At 40.6% G+C, this 19,679-nt stretch overlaps 1 protein-coding gene across 3 annotated transcripts in view; it reads left to right on the top strand.

Moving 5' to 3' along the window:
- ERC2 (ELKS/RAB6-interacting/CAST family member 2) overlaps window positions 1-19,679 on the top strand; it is an 872,358-nt gene that overhangs the window by 384,199 nt on the left and 468,480 nt on the right. For all 3 annotated transcript variants that reach the window (XM_061622017.1, XM_061622019.1, XM_061622018.1), the window contains one exon: window positions 16,117-16,284. In XM_061622017.1, coding sequence (XP_061478001.1) covers window positions 16,117-16,284 — 168 coding nt within the window. The remainder of the gene's footprint in view (window positions 1-16,116; window positions 16,285-19,679) is intronic.

Genomic DNA, 19,679 nt, shown 5'->3' with positions numbered 1-19,679 from the left:
AAAATAATTGTCATTCCTAAACAAGGGAAAGATTTATCTATGCCGGGTTCTTATAGACTTATTACCCTCCTTAACCAGGACTTTAAGATATGGACTAATATATTGGCAAAAAGACAAAACAAGATAATAGGTTAATATATTGTAGAGGAAAAAGCTGGATTTATTAAAGATAGAAAATTATATCCATATATATGCTATTAAATATACTCCATTTAGCAAAAATGGAGTTTAGCTTTTGGATGTGGAAAAAGCGGTTGACCATATCAACTGGAAATATCTGTTTAAGGTGGTATATAAATTTGGTCTAAGAGAGGAGTTTGCTGAATGTATCAAAATGATACATACAAAGCCCATGGAATTTGTTTCAATAGAAGGATCAAACTCTGGCACTTTTAATTTTAATTTTCACGGAGATACTCATCAGGGATCTACATTATCTTCACTATGATTTGTCTTAGCAATACAGTCCATATGCTGAGGTTATTTCAACGAGCTCCATTAAAGGGAGTGAAAATTGGAGAAGGAAACTTTTTATGCAGATGATATATAGTATTAACTGTATGAGATCCTGTGGAAGCTTTTGGGAATCTAGCAGAATTATTAAGGAATTTTAGATCAGTATTGGTTTATAAGATTAACTTGAACAAATCAATATACATTGGGCTGAATATTGAAGAAAGAGAGAGAAAAAGTTTAAAGTTTATTTAAACTAAAGTTTATTTAATTCCATGGTGGAACACTCTGATTCGATATCTGGATAACCCAAACTTTTGGGGTTATGGGTGCCGCCATTTTACCCATGTACCTTATAAGCTTTGAATCCAATTAAAAATTCAGTCACTAGGTAAACCTTTCAAATGTGGAAAAAGTGGCAAAGGCTTCTTTCTCCAGGATATTTTCTACTAATGACCACTTGCATACCACCCAAGATTCAAATGGGATATGCCTACAAGTAAACTTGTGAAATGGGAATAAAAAGGATATTTTAGAGTTAAAAATGTCTTATCAAAATGGCAATATGATTACTATAGAGGAATTAAGAACACATATTGGACAACTTGAAATAAATTGATTAGAAATAAATCAATAAGAACATGCTCTTAAAAATGATGTTACTTGAATGCAGACAAATCACCTGCTCACCAGTTTTGAAAGTTTGTTATGAGGTACTAATGTCTCTGAATGGGGTCTAGTATCAAAATTAAAATTACAACCCATTAACCTTACACCTCAATTAATGCTACTGTGTTTGACGTACATATTAAGTCTATGGAGCTGTTTATATTTCTTATAACAGCAGCTAGATTATTTATAGCAGAGAACATTAATCTCTCTAGAAGAATTAAATATAGTATTGTGATAGAGGAATGTATGGAAAATTACAGTGGCTGGAAAAATTACACAAAAAGTTACATTAATGAGAGACATAGATAAACCAATGGATTTTTATCTAGTATGACATGCCTATAAGAACATAAGAACACAAGAAGAGCCTGCTGGATCAGGCCAGTGGCCCATCTAGTCCAGCATCCTGTTCTCACAGTGGCCAACCAGGTGCCTGGGGGAAGCCTGCAAGCAGGACCCGAGTGCAAGAACACTCTCCCCTCCTGAGGCTTCCGGCAACTGGTTTTCAGAAGCATGCTGCCTCTGACTAGGGAGGCACAGCACAGCCATCACGGCTAGTAGCCATTGATAGCCCTGTCCTCCATGAATTTGTCTAATCTTATTTTAAAGCCATCCAAGCTGGTGGCCATTACTGCATCCTGTGGGAACAAATTCCATAGTTTAACGATGCGCTGAGTAAAGAAGTACTTCCTTTTGTCTGTCCTGAATCTTCCAACATTCAGCTTCTTTGAATGTCCACGAGTTCTAGTATTATGAGAGAGGGAGAAGAACTTTTCTCTATCCACTTTCTCAATGCCATGCATAATTTTATACACTTCTATCATGTCTCCTCTGACCCGCCTTTTCTCTAAACTAAAAAGCCCCAAATGCTGCAACCTTTCCTCGTAAGGGAGTCGCTCCATCCCCTTGATCATTCTGGTTGCCCTCTTCTGAACCTTTTCCAACTCTATAATATCCTTTTTGAGATGAGGCGACCAGAACTGTACACAGTATTCCAAATGCGGCCGCACCATAGATTTATACAACGGCATTATGATATCGGCTGTTTTATTTTCAATACCTTTCCTAATTATCGCTAGCATGGAATTTGCCTTTTTCACAGCTGCCGCACACTGGGTCGACATTTTCATCGTGCTGTCCACTACAACCCCGAGGTCTCTCTCCTGGTCGGTCACCGCCAGTTCAGACCCCATGAGCGTATATGTGAAATTCAGATTTTTTGCTCCAATATGCATAATTTTACACTTGTTTATATTGAATTGCATTTGCCATTTTTCCGCCCATTCACTCAGTTTGGAGAGATCTTTTTGGAGCTCTTCACAATCCCTTTTTGTTTTAACAACCCTGAACAATTTAGTGTCGTCAGCAAACTTGGCCACTTCACTGCTCACTCCTAATTCTAGGTCATTAATGAACAAGTTGAAAAGTACAGGTCCCAATACCGATCCTTGAGGGACTTCACTTTCTACAGCCCTCCATTGGGAGAACTGTCCGTTTATTCCTACTCTCTGCTTTCTGCTTCTTAACCAATTCCTTATCCAATTCCAATTCCTTATCCACAAGAGGACCTCTCTTCTTATTCCATGACTGCTAAGCTTATATTTTACATGTATATTTTACATGCAAATCAGAATAATTCCCGCTCCATGCTCCTGGCAAAGCGTGGGACAGCGAGCACGTTTGTGGCCCGAGATTGAAGTCCTGGCCATTTTGGTTTAGGGCGGCATATGCACCACAGCTGGCACTTACATGCTGTGCATGGCCACATGGGAGGTGGGGTGATGGAACTTACTTAAGCCCGCACCACCCACGATCTTCCCTCTTAGCACTGAAAATATGAAAATCATATGAAAAAGAAAAATAATAAGGTTCTGTGAAATAGCTGCTTTCTCTATCTATTCCTATAATTTAATTCTTGATTTTTGTTGTGTACTTGGTCCTTCCCCCTTCACCAGGTTACTTGTATATTTTAGGAGTACAGATATGATCTAGTTATAAACTCTGTAAATCAGATTTTCCAAGTTAAAGAATACTTATTGTATCATACCCAAGAACCATAAGTTAAGTGATCAGTGGTAGTATGTATAATTTCCTTCCTTTTTATTTTGACTCCTGACAATTTGCTTTTGTTTTGTTTTAAATCTTTGTTTGTGTATATAGATAAAGCAAAATGGGTGAGGGATAAGGTTGCATTCTAACACTGCAGTTCTATAATGTCTACTCAGGTAAGCCAGAGCTTGGAAGTAATTCATTACAAGTAATGAATTACTTGTAATTCATTACTTTTTTGAGGAACAAGTGGGTAATTCCTTTACATTTTGATTGTGCTAGAACTAGGAGTAATTCCATTACTTTTGAGGAGTAATAGTAATGTTTCCAGCATTACTTCTGGGCATTACTTGGGGGGGGCAGCAGGGGAAGTCTTCTGCTCCTGTGATTTGTGGATGAAAATCATGTGCCTCATACTAGGCTTCTGTGCAGTGTCGCTCTTCCAAGCGGCGCCCCTAGGCACCGGGAAGCGGGGCAGTTGCCCCAGGCCCCGCACTTTGAGGGGCCCCGCGCTTGGTGAAAATAATTTTAAGTTGTGTGTGCGTGCGTGCAGGCGAGCGAGCAGGCGGGCTGCCGGTTGAGTGAGCGGGCAAGCAGGCAGGCACGGGAAGCCTGTGAGGTGGTGTGAAAGAGGCGGCCAGGGAGGTGGCGTCGCGGTCCGTGGACGTCATATCGAGCTGCATAGCACAGCCTGAACTTGCCGCTCTAGCCTTTTTGCCATCTCTATGGCACAAGCCTTCACTGCTTTCTGATCCTTGTCTCTCTATTCTATAAGCCGCACAGCACAGCCTGAACTTGCCGCTCTAGCCTTTTTGCTATCTCTATGGCTCGCCGGCCTTCATTGCTTTGCATTAGAAAATGAAGGAGCGGGAAAACCTCCTTGCCTATGCGTGTATGCGCATGTGTGTGTCGCTTCAATACACATACTGTATTTGTTTGCATTGCAAGACTTGCCCTGGCACGCAGAGAGGGCCACACAGCGGGAAAACCCATCAAGCAACAGCATAGAGCAAGAGAGACAGTGAATCTGGTAAATACAATCTGCTATACCACTAAATATTTGACACAGGCTATTTGGCTTGTTGTTATATAATCCTATATAAATCAAAAATTTTGGAGATAGTGAAAAGGAAAGAGATGCCTTGAAGTGTATTTATGTGGCACTTATTCCCACTTGTACAGTAAACTCCTCTAGATCATTTTGTCAGTGCAGGATTTTTTTTAAAAAACTGTATTCGTATGAAGCGTTAGTATTTGCATATTAAATAGAACTGACGTGCATATCATACCCAGAAATCCTCTTTTAAAACTCCCCTTGCTACAATGCAGGTCTTTGAGAATTAAGCCACAGCTTAATGATTTATTTATTATTTGGATTTCTATCCCACATCTGAGGCTTATGATAGGCTGCAACAGTTGAACAGAAAATGAAGCATGAAAACAACTCTTAAAGAACATATATAAACCAGTTAACAGGATTCTGCCATCATGCCATGTGTCTCATAAATATTGCTAAATGAGATGATAGTAGATCTAGATCGATGGAAAAAATGGTTGGAAAGAGTGTCCACTATCAAAATAAAAGTAGTAGTTTTTTTAATTAATTTGAAAATATTCTAATTACAAAACTTTTCCAAATGGTTTGTAATTGTAAATGTTTCAAAAAATGCTACATGAAAAATATAGGGATGGAAAACACTGGTTAGATTTGCTTTAGCTATCTTACAAAAAAATAAAGGTAAAGGTGTAAGTCCCATTTACCTCAGTGGGGCGTATGTGTGTTTAGAACTGCATCGGTGATGCGTTTTTACCCTACAACTGCTTTTAAATCTGTTTCAATTCGGAAAAAATGTTTCAGTTTAATGTCTTACTTTAGAAATTTATGAGCTGCTTTTGCACATTCATCTGAAAAAGTGGGATATAAATTATATAAATACTATTGATACTCCAAACAAAAATATATTGGATCCAATCTGAGCCAGCACTAGAACTACCCAAAAGGTTAAATAAATAATAGTAAAGGCATTTGCCAGATTCTTCTGATTGTGCTAGAGTGACCTCTTCCTCCTTCACTACTATGTTGTTTTGGGCAGTTTACTATGTTTTTAGAAAGATTATACCTAGGCTTGAGCACCATTTGGCTGAGAAGGTGTTTAAGACATGTTAATAATGATAAAAAGTGCATTGAGCAGGGGGTTGGACTTGATGGCCTTATAGACCCCTTCCAACTCTACTATTCTATTCTATGATTCTTTGGAAAATGTATATTGTGGTGTCACTTTGGTGTTCACTTCAAAGTGCTTTATTTATTATATCTCCTTTCATATAGTATTACAAGGTGATGTACACGCAAATATAAGAACAGTAAAATATTAATAAAATTTACTATATATATATATATATATAATATAGAGAGAAAAAGAATGTGGGGGGCCCCCAACTGTGCTTTTGACCCGGGCCCCGCACATGCTAAGGGCGGGCCTGGCTCTTCCCTCATGCTCTGTGGGTGGGTAGGAGGCGACGAGGGAGGAGGTGGAGAGTGAGACAGGGTGGAATAGAGAAAACAATTGTTTAAAAAAATGGATGGTGGTGGTGAAGAATGGAGTGGAGGGAAAAAGGAACCAGAGGGCAAGAACGTGGATAAAGGAGGAGAAGGAGGCAGCAGCAGAATAGAGATAAAGAACTGTGGAGGTGAAAGATGACAACGTGTGTGTGTGTGTGTTTGCACTTGGCACACAAAGTGGCCTCCACCACCCTCTGTGGCTACTGTGCTGCAATTGCAGTTTTTTGCATCTTAGGAGAAAATGTTTGCTTGGGTGAGTGTCCCTTAGTTGGTGGCAGGGCAGGGTCCGGGAGGAGGTTAAGTGACAAGGATTATGCTTGCTGGCTGAGTGGGGGGGGGATTGCACTTGGTTTGACGTGCAAAGATCTGAGTAATGACCTCTTCCTCCCTCCCCACCTCCCTTACCAGCGGAGAGAACACCATTGCTACCTTATGGATAAAAAGAATTATTCTACTACCTCTGTATGTGTGTGTTTATTTTTAATGTTTTAGGCTACTTAGATGTGCAGCAGCCAAGGCCAGCCCCTTGTAGGCATTCTTTTTAAAGTATCTGAAATGTAATTGTAGTGATTACTTTTGAGAAAAAGCAAAGTAATCTGTTACTTTCAGAGCAATTGTAATTGTAATGGTAATTACTACTTTTTGGGCCATGTAATTGTAACTGTAATTTATTACTTTTTAAAAGTAATCTTCCAAGCTCTGAAGTAAGCCCATTGGAATCAATGGAACTTACTCCCAGGTAAGTGTGAGTGTGGGGGAACCAGAGGCAGGCAAACTGGAAAACTACTTTATCAAAGCTCTGCTGGGCTGTTACTGGCAGGCAGAAGTGAGGGTGAAGACTTCTGTCCATTTTGCAGCTTTAAAGAAATCACTACTTCCCTTCCTTTGGAAACAATGGGAGGTGAAGCAGCAGGAGAGATTTAGAACAGTTCTTGAGCTGGTCAAAATCTGTGCCCAGTTTGGGGATATATCAGATGTCTGATATGGCTTTGTATCCTTCAGTTGCAAACTATTTTCCAGTCCTACAACTAGCACTCCTCCAAACATGACCAATAGTCCAGTCCTCCATTCGGCTCTGCTTATATGGTGGTGGTGGGGATCTGACACCGGGTCTCTCTCTCTCTCTCTGTCTCTCTCTCTCTGATGTAGAAACTCTCCAACTGCCATTAGAATAGCAGCCTAAATGCATTTTTAATGCTAAAAAGCAGGTTGGGGACAAGATGGATTGGGGCTCTCCTCAACTAATAGTAGCTTCAGAAGAAAATTTAATCTGATTTTATTTTTAAAATATATTCTATAAGGAAATTCATATTTAAATAAGAATTTTAAACTTATTTTTCTCCCCAAACAAGTATTTTTAAAGATTTTTTTCTTTTTGAGCCAAGAACTGTGCCAGAACATTCAAAACTTGTGAAAGCTGTTGGGTAACTGAGTTGCACTCTGCCCATTAGTTCAGAAGGTGTGGATCGGATCAGTTCATACTGGAATTTACAAAGATCATTCCTCAAGCATCCCTATTATCTACTTGTAGTTTCAAAAGCCAAAGTGCTAAACAGTGTTTCCATACAGTTCCATATGCCTGTATTTAGTATCCAAAAGTGTGCCAGGTGCTTTTCATAACCTACTGCATTGAATTATTCTTGCGTGTCTTACTGAAGGATTTTTTTTTTTAAAAAAATGGAAACTATATTATTGTGCCTAGCTTTTGCAAAGTGAAGAATGTCATTCTTAGCTGCTTTTCAGCTGACACATCTGCATGGCCAGTGTTGAATTAAGATATGATGTAATGCTTGCTTAGTACATAGCTGATACCCACATTGGAAATGGCTGGATACAGTTCAGGCAAAGGTACTTTGATTGCTGGGAAAATCATTCTCTCCCCACCCCATGACTGCATAAAGTTGCAAGAGAAATTATAGGTAGGGAAAATAACCAGCATTCTACGTCTCATTTGTTCATTGAAAAATGTGTCTGCACACACAAGACCACCCACAAGAGTATGCATATATACTAGCCATTCCCTAGTGGTATTACCCTACACATTGCTCCATATTTTTGCGACCAGGACTACTCGTACTTTTTATTGTTTAGGAAGGCAGCTTTGCAACAGAGCTAGTACTACTTACAGCTGGGAAAATAGAAGTAAGTACAGGAAGTGTTGGACTAAAGCTGGAGGAATGTGAGGTAGGAAATCAACTGTAGCTCATGACCCGTTTGGTCTTGTGGAGAGAGGCAATAAAGAGAGCTGAGCCCCTCCTTCCTACCATCCATATGAGAGAAATCAGAGAGATGTTTATACCCTTGATAATGGTGTATTAATGAAAAATATTTAGTAATACCAAAGCTTAATAAGTAGAATAATAGTTACCATGTGGGTCTCATATAGTTTTAAAAGTCAAATCTGATGTTTTTAGAATACAAACAGTTTAAAGCCCCAAGTCCTCCATTAAGAACTGATTTTACTGTCCTGGTTATTCTCTGAATACCCGAGCATCTAGTTGACAACAATAAGATCACTTGCGCCTGAATTTATTTTTATTCTAACACGCTTTTATAGCTTGTTATATGACATTTCTAGGTCTCAATTGGAATAAAGGTGCCTGTCTCTAGAAGCTTCAGTCAGCTGCACTGAAGGGATGGTGCCTTGTTAGGGTTGCCAGGTCAGAAGCATCCCAAAACCTGAGATTTTAGGGGCGGGCCCAAGTGATGTCATGGGGCGGGCCCAAGTGATGTCACAGGGCGGGCCCGAGTGATGTCATTAAGCATCAATCACAGTTGCTTGGAGCGTACAATTAAAAAAAATCTGACTGGAAATTAAGCTAGACATTTTAGCTAAAAGATGGAGCCTGGATAGGCAACATTTAATCTAGCCCACTTGCTTTTGGCAAGAAGGGTTTAAGTGCCTTCAGGCCAGGCCAGTCACCAGAAGGCCACTGTAGGAAGAAAGGAGCCTAGTGTTGTGGAGATGTTAGATGGGAGCATTCAGGAGTAAAGATGGATGCCCTTGAAGGCTGCAATTCTAAACATGCGTACTAACGGACTAAGCCCCATAGAACTCAACAGGACTTACTTCTGAGTAGATATAGTTTGGATTGTGCTGTTGGTAAAACTTGACTAGGGATCCTCTGCAAAGACATCCATATCCAAGCAGGATTGGCAACCCCCTGCCTGGAATGCCCTGCCTTTATCTTTTAATGTGGCTGCTCCAAACTTCTTTACAGATTTGACCCTTCACTTCAGAAAGAGGTCTGAGAAATGCGTTAAGAGTAAGAAGATTCTCTACCCTTTCTGTCTGCATAGATGCCCCCATCCTTCCCCTGCGCCCAGCAGAAGCTCTGGGCCAGGCGGGATGCAGTGGCATCTCATAGAGGACACCCTCCCCTTTCATGGGGTGTATGATTTGTCCTGGCCCAAAGCAGATTTTGGGGTGGGCACCCCAATTATTTATTTTTCCTGTATATCTTTTTCTGCTTTGATTTTGTATAGATGCCCTTTTCTGTGCCCTGCACCCAGCAGAAGCTCTGGGCCAGGCGGAACGCAGTGGCATCTCGTAGAGGACACTCTCCCCTTTCATGGGGTGTATATTTGTCCTGGCCCAGAGCAGATTTTGGGGTGGGCACCCCCAGTTACTTATTTTTTTCTATGTGTTTTTGTCCATTTTGATTTTGCATAGATGTCTTCTTCCGTGCCCTGCGCCCAGCAGAAGCTCTGGGCCAGGCGGGATGCAGTGGCATCTCGTAGAGGACACCTTCCCCTTTCCTGGGGTATATGATTTGTCCTGTCCCAGAGAAGAGTTTGGGGCGGGCACCCCCAGTTACTTATTTTTTTATGATTTTATGACATCATTGTGTATTTATGATAATATCAGAAGCCTGATGATTTTGATTGCATAAATGTATTGTTATTCTTGACGGGGAGAGTCCCCTGATCACAGTGATATATCATACAGGATACCCCAACATATATTTTGGGGTTCAGAGACATGTTAAGTTTGGTTTGAAGTTGCTTTTTTAGTGTTTCAAGCAAATAGGGAACTGGGAACTAGGAACCAACTTCAGCGTCGTATCAGTTAAATAGATTAAACAGTTGCAAGGGGTTGGCTGATGTTTTGGTGTATATCTCGGGAACCACACCACCTAGAAACTTAAATGTTTTTTTAAATTGAAGCTGAGAGTCCAGAGGTTAAGGGGTGTTAGCCAGAGAGCCGGAGGACCCCCCAAAACCGGAGTCTCCGGAGACCTGGTAACTCTATGCCTTGTTGTTACACCTCCTGCCTTGTTGGACTTGTCAGCCACTTTCTTCTTGTATCTGCTGATGAGTGAAACTCACATTCTGCTTGCTGCAGAGCTTTGAAAGCGACAGGCACCAACCAGTTCATTTCCAGGTCCAATTCAAAGTGCTGGTTTTGACCTTTAAAGCCCTAAATAGCTTATCTTAGGCAATATGTTTACTCTCATATAGGCCCTCCCCGAAGCATTTGCTTTTGAGGAGATCCTGCTCCGTTTCCTGTAATGACCAGATTAGGCTCTACAAGGAGCTGTGCTTTCCCTGGAATTAGGTTCAGACAGCCTCAGCTCTGCTGTCTTTTTGGAGACAGCTGAAGACTGTTTTTTTCACATTTTGATTTTTGATGCTGTTAACCTGTGGATGAAGTTTATTGTGATGACTCCCCTGTTGTTTGTTGAAATATTTTATTGATATATCAATCTGATTTGCCTTTTTAATTGGATGTTGTTTTTATTGCTTTATTTTGTAAAATGCTATGAAAATTGTATTAATAAAATATTTAAAATAAAATATATAATAAATAACATCTCCTGTTTGAGATCTAGTAGCTTTGTTTGTAAATCTTTGTAGGGAGTTATATTACAAAGAAGAGGGAGGAGACTTTTTCCAGCATATGGTCACCCCAATGGGTGATCCACACTGTATCTTTTTCCGAGCCTTTGAGAATTATTTTCATAGTTCTTGTACAAAAGAACAAAACATGAGTGGCTTTAAATTCATAGGTGGCACATAGAAATCTAAAGTCATTGTTTCACACGAACCCTTCTAATAATAATTAAGTATTAATTTCCATTCACGGATGATGTTGGTGATGTCCTTACCCAGAATCTTTAATAAAAAGAAAACATCTAAATTCTATTGAACACAGTGTATAGCCTTCCCCTAGTGTATGGAAATGAACTGAGCCATTTCAAGAACAGGAAGAAACATGCATCCTGAGCTCTAATAGATCATCCAAACTGGTCCCAAACTGACTTTCAAAAATTGATTTGTAAACCGTTTTGTTCAGAACAAGTTTACCGTTTTAAAACTCAGAACTGAATAGGGAATAAATCAGATTCCTTCAGCAATCCCTCCATGAAATATTCTGCTTTCCAACCAATAAAAGATAATTAATATAAATATTCTCACCTGATTGCTCTTTTCTGTGTTTTAAAAGATTAAGACAGCATTGACATATAGAGCAGCTGTGGTATGTGAAGTGGGGTGCCACAGCTGTTCTGCCCTCCTGGCTGCAGCAGAGCTGCCACTCACCAGGAGTGAAATGGGGCGGGGAGAGACTACCACCAACCTGGTGCTTCTCTTGCTGTCACCCATCTCCAGTCACAGCATTTGAGAGGGCAGCAAAGTGGTTGCATCCACTTCATGCACTGCAACTGGGTTAGAGTGTTGGACTAGAATCTGGGAGACCAGAGTTCAAATCTCCACTCAGTCATAAAGTTCACTGAGCGACCTTGGGCAAGTCACTGTCTCTCAGCCTAACATATATCTCACAAGAATGTTGTGAGGTTACAGTGGGGAGAGGGAGAACAATATGCCACCTTCAGCTCCTGGGAGGAAAGTTGGGATATAATGATAATGATAATAATCATTATTGCATTGATTTTTATTTCTAGTGGTTAACACAATATGGTTGGTAATTTCAAATACCCATAATTATTATCTTCATGTATATTTTGTAATTACCTTGAGACATATGTGGAAGGTAATTAAATAATAATAATGTTGCACTTTCCTTACAGGCATGCAGAGAGAAAGTTCATAAATACAATAAATAAAAACAGTTGGAAGTTTGACTTTTTCCATTGTTGGTCAATTTGTGAAAAAGTTTCTCAGTAGTGAAAAATGGTTTTAAACACAATTAGAAAAATCACAGGTTCTTTGTGGTCTCTGTACAGTCCTACATATAAGCTCTGCACCTGTGCAAAGCAAAGTTCAGACCCTTCTAGAGGTAGGAAATTCGGGTTTCAGTGGGAAGCCTGCTCTCAGCTCTCATGGGACTCACCCAAAGGGTGGGCTCCTACCTTCCTCCTTTCTATCATGCTGTAAACAAGCAAACTTGACCTGCCTACTTGACCCTTGCCCTTCGTGGCTCATTATGAGCTGCAAAGATAGACTGGGAGAGAGGATCAAGCTGATGGTAAACGCATTGCTTGAAGAGGGAGTAATGCCATCAGCGCTCAAGGAGGCGACAATAAAACCAATCTTAAAAAAGCCCTCCTTGAACCCTCAAGATTTGAACAACTTTCGCCCAGTCTCAAATGTGCCATTCTTAGGCAAGGCAGTTGAGCGGGTGGTGGCTAAACAGCTGCAAGCGCACTTGGAAGAAGCGGATTATCTGGATCCATTTCAGTCGGGCTTCAGACCGGGACATGGGACTGAAACAGCCTTGGTCGCCTTGGTAGATGATATGAGAAGGGCATGGGATAGAGGCGAATGCACCTTCCTTGTCCTCCTTGATCTCTCAGCGGCTTTTGATACCGTTGACCACGCTATCCTCTTGGACCGCCTGCAGAGGTTAGGTATTGGGGGCACTGTATTGCAGTGGTTCCATTCCTTCCTCTCTGGGAGATACCAAAGAGTAGCACTGGAGGAGGAGGTTTCAGATCCCTGGCCCCTCACTTGTGGGGTGCCACAGGGTTCTATCCTTTCTCCAATGCTTTTTAACATCTATATAAAGCCACTGGGAGCAATCATCAGGAGATTTGGGCTGCAGTGTCATCAGTATGCGGATGACACGCAGCTCTGTCATTTAAATCTTCACCAAGGTTGGCTGTGGAAACCATGTCCAAGTGTCTGGAGTCGGTGAGTGGCTGGATGGGAAGGAATAAGCTGAAGCTGAATCCTGACAAAACCGAAGTGCTGTTTGTGGGAGACAAGGGAAGGCTGGGAGATATAGACCTGGTGCTTAACGGGGTACGACTTCCCCTGAAAGACCAGGTCCGTAGCCTGGGGGTCATTCTTGACTCCCAGCTGTCCATGGAGGCTCAAGTGTCGACTGTGAGCCGGGCAGCTCTGTATCAACTTCATCTGATACGGAGGCTACGCCCCTACCTTCCCAATCATCTGCTCCCACCGGTGGTGCATGCCCTGATCACCACTCGCCTAGACTACTGTAATGTGCTCTACGTGGGGTTACCCTTGAAAATGGTTCGGAAGTTACAGCTGGTACAGAATGCAGCGGCGCGTCTGATTGCAGGCAGCCGCCGTAGAGATCACATCACTCCTGTGCTGAAGGAGTTGCATTGGTTACCGGTTGTGTACCGAACCCAATTCAAGGTGTTGGTTTTAACCTTTAAAACCCTATACGGTTGTGGCCCAGCCTATCTGAAGGAGCGCCTCCAGCATCGACAGGGATGCCGCTCAACAAGATCAGCCTCAGAAGACCTGCTCTGGATCCCACCAGTCAAAACAGCTAGACTGGTGAGGACTCGAGAGAGGGCCTTCTCAATAATAGCCCCCACCCTATGGAATCTTCTCCCTAACGATCTACGCCATGCCCCGTCTATAATGACCCTGAAGACCTGGTTTTTTAGGCAGGCTTTTGGGACGGATTAGTTTTTACTGTTTTTTAAATTTTTAACTGTTTATGTACTGTTTTATCTTGTACAACCAGCCAGATGGGCGACTAACAAATTTAATAATAAATAAATAATAAATAAAATAAATAAACCTTAAAAAGAATCCTCTTAACAACTCCCAGTGAACATACCAAGGTTGGTGGTGGTTAAAAGTAAAACAGGGTGCTTGCTCCATCAAGGATGGGCAAATCTATCAGTTTGGGTTTCTCTCGGTTTCTCTCATTTTTCCAATCTTAAGTTCAGTTCTCCACATTTGCACATCAGTTTGCTTTTAAAAAAAAGCCCTCATGAAAATCATCATTGTTTTAGTGCAAATTTCTCCTCATATACACATTTTATTATGAAAATTTGCTTAATAGACACGTTTGCAAACCAATTTTCTCTAATATAACACACTTTGGTATGTTATGTCCATAAATGTGAATATTTTGAATCATACATTACCCTAGTATAGTGGTTCCCAACCTTTATGAGTACAGGACCTCCTCTGTAACCTCAAAAAAATTTGTGGTCTCCACATGTTAATTGTTGCTCCTCCTGCTGCTGTCACTCTGGCCATTGCCACAATTTGCATGCAGATGGAGAAACAGAGGCAGAGAAATCTGCCTGGCAGGAAATTAAAGCCTAATAAATATATAATAAATTTAAATACATGGATCATGCAATCCTATAAGCAAAAGCAAAATAAGAGCAAGCTTGGGCACCTTGGGTGGGGGCAGGTGAGTGTGAGTCAGCAGAGAGAGAAGAAAAAGAGAAAAGTAATGTGAAGGGAGAGGGCAGGGAGGAAATGCATGTCAAGTTGTGGGTGCAGGAGAAGTCCAGTGGGTCAAAAGAAGGCAGCAATTTAAGAGGTTCAGTGGAAGAGTGAAGAGGAGCAGCCACATGGGTGGGAGGGCACTTGGGACATGAGGGCTGGGAAGGAGGGAGGGTTGGAGTAAAGTAGGGTATATATCCATTCTAGGTGCTTCCTTTCTTGGAGTGACCTGTGGTGGGAGTGAGACCTCAAAACAAACACACACGGTCCCACTCCTCTCACTTTCCTCATTCCCCCCCTCCTGTCCCCTTCCACCAAAGGGAGGACATCCCACAGGAGGGAGAAGAAGGAAGTAGACGGTGAGCATGAGGTTGGAATCTTCCTCAGCCACAGCCTCCTTTCTCTCCCTCCTTTTCTGAGGCAAAAGGTTGAGGAGTGACCTCCCCTTCTTTTCTCACCCTCACATCCCATCACCACCACCTTTCCTTTAGCCTGGTAATGGCCTGTGGGGAACTACAGGAAAACCCACAGGGAGAGGAGAGTGTGCCACTGCTGCTGCATGCCTCTTTCTGTGTTGTTCACATTGCAGGAGTCTGGTGGATTGTGGGAAGGGGTTGCAAGAAGAACCCCCCTCCTCCACACACACACACACACACACACACACTCTCTCTCTCTCTCTCTCTCTCTCTCACACACACACACACACACACACACACACTCACTCTCTCTCTCTCTCTCACACACACACACACATACACACACACACACACACACACACACAGAGTATATGTCGGTCACCATGTCTGCATTCTCCTCCTTCTGCTACTGCTGCTGCTACCACCAGCCCGAGCAGCATGCCAACACTAGGCCTACCCTTCTCCATAAGCGGTTAAGGAGTTGGGATCTCAGGAACAGTAATCAGCAGCTGGTCTTCTTGGGGGACAGGGTGCGGAATTGGGAATAAAATCACTCGCAGTTACTCAGTTTGTTTCAGCTGTCCTGAAAACTTCTTAAAAATAATAATAAATAATTCCTCTCTTGGCTCTTCATGCACCCCTCCAGGATGACTTCCTGGACCCTAGGTTGGGAACCACTGCCCTAGTATATTCATTTTAATACACATTACATGGCTGAAGAACTGTATTGCAAAATTCAGAAACTGCCAATTTTGAAGGATGCTTGTGTTGCAGTTCACTTATGGTATTGGAAAGTATGAATTAGGTAGGTTCACCTTTAATTATGAACTGAATTTTGCTCCCAATCCTATGTTCCACCAACTAGCTGCTCGATACCCACGCCAAAAGTGCCTATATATGAGGCCATCCCAACACCAATCCAGAAGTTACTCTTTGGGAGTAAAAGAGAGATATAAGCTATCATTTCCCCAACTGTCAGAGTGGAGAGAGGATAGTCATTGGTGGACCACTTTTACACTCTCTCGCTAATGGGCCACAAATATAGCCTTTCCTATGCTTGGAAGAGAGCACCTCTACCTCTCCAGAGTTCTGCAGCAGTATTTTATTGTCTCTAAATTGAAAACCTGAGATTAAAACTTGATTTGCATACCTTTTCAATAAAAAAACACAACAGAAAAGTACAAGATTAGAATGGAAAATGTTTAACAACCTGTACACTGTATGGAAACTACCTTGTAAAATAGAACTTATAAATATTTTAAACAAATAAATAAACTAAACTACTATATTATTCCATTATTTTATTCATGAACACTTCCACATATTCATATTTTATTATAGGTGGATGCCTTGAGATTACGTTTAGAAGAAAAAGAAAGTTTTCTTAATAAAAAAACCAAACAACTGCAAGACCTCACAGAAGAAAAGGGAACTCTGGCTGGAGAAATTCGAGATATGAAAGACATGTTAGAAGTCAAAGAAAGAAAAATTAATGTTCTTCAAAAAAAGGTAAGCGTCATGACAAGACCCATTAGGCAATTGTAGCAGAAATATTTTTGACAGAGATGACAAAATTGGAGAAAGGAAAAAAGTTGGAAAGGAGAAAATTTTATAGTCAAAATGAAGAGTACAGTATGAAATTTTGGAAGTGAGAATGGAGAGAAAATACATTTTTATGGTCTGATTTCCCCACTCAGTTTTTCTTTGCAGTTTGTCACTTCTTACATTACTGTGGATAGAGGTAAGGGGCCACTCATCAAGCCCACAATTTCAGATAGACTTTTAAAGAATTGCAGTTTCTAAGGGGAAGGGACTTCGGAGGGCTTTCTCCCAGGTGAAAGTCTTCCAAGTACAAACTGCTGCTTAAGCTTTCTGACCTTACCTCTTCTGCCTTTATCAGCAAAGCAATTACAGGAGAAAGATGGTGTGTCCTCTTACATGCCCCCCTACATTTCCCCTAAAGATTTTTCTGCTTCTGCAAACATTGTGGTGCCCCTAACTGTGATGATACCTTCCTGTTTCTTGATCGCCCCATTTCAATTATAGCATAGCCATTATATTTCAACAATTGAGTTTGCTATTAGTGTATATGTTATCAATAGTTTAATATAGATTTGCTAGTCTCTCAGAAATATGTAATTTCGTGTGTGTGTACAGAGTAATTATTGCATACTTATACTGATGTGTGAGAGTGATTTATTTTTCTCATATGGAATTGTATAATTCTATGAAGTTAATTTTCTATTTTGATTCAGATTAGATGCTGTTTGCCGTCATTAATCTTCCCAATATTGCTTGTGCTTAAAATATATATTTTCATATATGTAAAAGACTTGACAATCAACTACTAAGGAACAAATGGAGTCCCATGTCCATGATAAAATTTGTCTCAGAGGGAAATCCAGCAGATTCCAGAGTGTGTTTTTGTGATATGTGTACAGAAATGTGACCAAGAAATGGTGGTGAAATGCATAATGCAAACAAACTTTGTATAGGTGTATATGATTAAGACTGGAGCTTGAAAACTTGCCTACTTTTCTAGGATGAATTTCATAACTGCAAACACAAGTTATTTCATGTTTTAACTTGCATGTTCAAACAGAAGTTTTCTGCAAGTCTAAAGGTTTAAATCGTATAGTAAGGATAGAAGATCAGGGGAAAAAATTTGGGGGGGGGGAACTCCCAGGTTATGACTGTAGTTTCCTATGTGGCCTTCAGGAGTGCATGATTTATTTCCAACAGATGGTGTGATAAATTTATTCACAGATGATTTATCTGAAGAAAGTTTTAACTGAAACATTATCCTCTTTCTTCTCCAATTGTTTAAGTAAATTCATATCATTATACTATAAAGAAAATGTTCACTGTTTATTTTCCTTACGTCTAGTGTGGAGTCCCCAAGTTAGACATTCAGTAGTTTTCCATTTAAACTGCAATCTTTTTTTTAAAGCAACGTTAAAAAAACTGGTCTCCTTACTGAGTCCATCAGCATTTAGACTGATTATAGAACATGCCTTCCTTTTTGAAAGCTGTTTCCTCTTGGCTTTGTCCAGGGGGCTGTCTCACCCTTTCATCAGCACCTAGTAAATTATTCTGTCCGTAGTAATTTCATATAGTGGCACAGAGGCTTCTTGTGTATTTAATACTATGACATACATTTTTCACAATCTGCTATATTCCACAGTCCTAAACACAGAAGGACTTCTGTTGATCATTGTACCATTTTTGAAGGTTCTCAAAATAATTTCTTGCCTTAACCTTCTGATGATTCCTTCCAAGTTCTGATCAAAACTAACTTTGGCAACTGTAGCTGCTGATTTTATTGACAAAGTTTTATTCTGAATAAAACTAAAGCAAGGACGATAGCTGAGTGGTAGAGCACCTGCTTTGCTGCAGACGGGCCCAGCTTCAATCTCAAGCATCCCCAGCTAAAGGATCAGGAAGCAGATAATGTGAAGGACATCTCTGCCTGAGAACTTGGAAGAGCTGCTGCCAATCAGAGTTGACAATGTTGGGTTAGATGGGCTAATGGTATCACTCATGCGTTCATGTGTCTTATTATCTCAGAAAAACACAAACAATGCTTTTCTCTTACTAGATTTTCTTTTTGATTATATCTCTGCAACTGACACTTTTCACCTTTTTTCTTCATATGCTTCTGTTAGTTACTTAATGCCATGTTACCATGTAACATCTTTCTGAGGTGGGTACCTACTGGGGTAGAGGTCCAGCTGCATTGCTTTTATGATGGAAGGTGAGAACTCTGCCCAGTACTAAATAAGGTCTCCTAGACAGTTTTGACCATAGAGGCATCTAATGCATAAAGATCCCTGTCATTTGCATAATGAAATGACAATGTTATTCTTTTACAATGAATTTAGTGTTGTTTGTAATAAACAGAATACTGTCAGCTCTACAGGTGTAGGATGGAAACTGTTTAGATAGCTTCTCTCCTTTGACTATATGACCTTGAAAAAGTATGTCAATGTCAGAAATGCAGTTTTAATATTTCTTATAGAAGCTTTTGTATCAGCATTTCATATTACTAATGTGACAAACTGGCCATGTTGCTTAAATGCTTGTATCCTTACCAGCATTTGCACATTTTGTGTTTGTAAACGAGGGATCGTCAGTGTTTTAGAATTAAACTTTTTTTTTATTAAGAACTTCCCCCCCCTCTATGGAGCCCACTTGTTCTGGTGACCCATTCACAATGCTGCCTGTCACAATACAGCAGAGGGTCCTATCACCCACCCTAAATTCAGGAATAATTTTCAAAGGAAGAATTTCTGAAATGGATAATTACATAAATTTCTTACGTCTCTCAATTTATTTGGCCTTTGTGGATGCTCTGTGCTTAGTTTTGACACCATGTTGAAATGAGCATGTAAATGAAAAGCAGAGGAAGTGCTATTAGACTTTTCTGAGCATACAAAACTTGTGGAAATAGCTAGAGGCAGATTTTTGTTTTGTTTTGTAGAGGATAGGAATGTAACAATAAAAAAGGATTAAAACAGTACTCACTTTAACCTACAAAGCTTTCCACATTAAATTACAGATCCCATGTTCAATGGCTTGAAGCTCATAACTAATGAAGTGCTATATGACATATTGCCCTACCTTACAGCCAATTAGAGTTAGCAGTAGGTGTCATAAAACTATAGCTATAATGTCATGTTTGGAATTCGAATGCATGGACTGAACCGTGTATGGTTGGTGATACTGTTCTGCTCAGATTAAAATTAAAAGTATGTGGCCCAGACTCAGCATGCTTTTGTGTTGAACTGGGTATATAAGGGATAAGATTGTCTTTCAGGTATCCTGGTTCCAAGCTGTATAGGGCTTTGTACACCAAACTTAGAACCTTGAACTTAGCCCACTACCTAATAGGTAGTCAGTGCAAT

Source organism: Rhineura floridana, chromosome 3 (genome assembly GCF_030035675.1).
Source record: "Rhineura floridana isolate rRhiFlo1 chromosome 3, rRhiFlo1.hap2, whole genome shotgun sequence".
Lineage (NCBI taxonomy): Eukaryota > Metazoa > Chordata > Lepidosauria > Squamata > Rhineuridae > Rhineura > Rhineura floridana.
The sequence above is the reverse complement of the archived record's forward strand: the minus strand, read 5'-3'. Positions and strand labels throughout refer to the sequence as shown.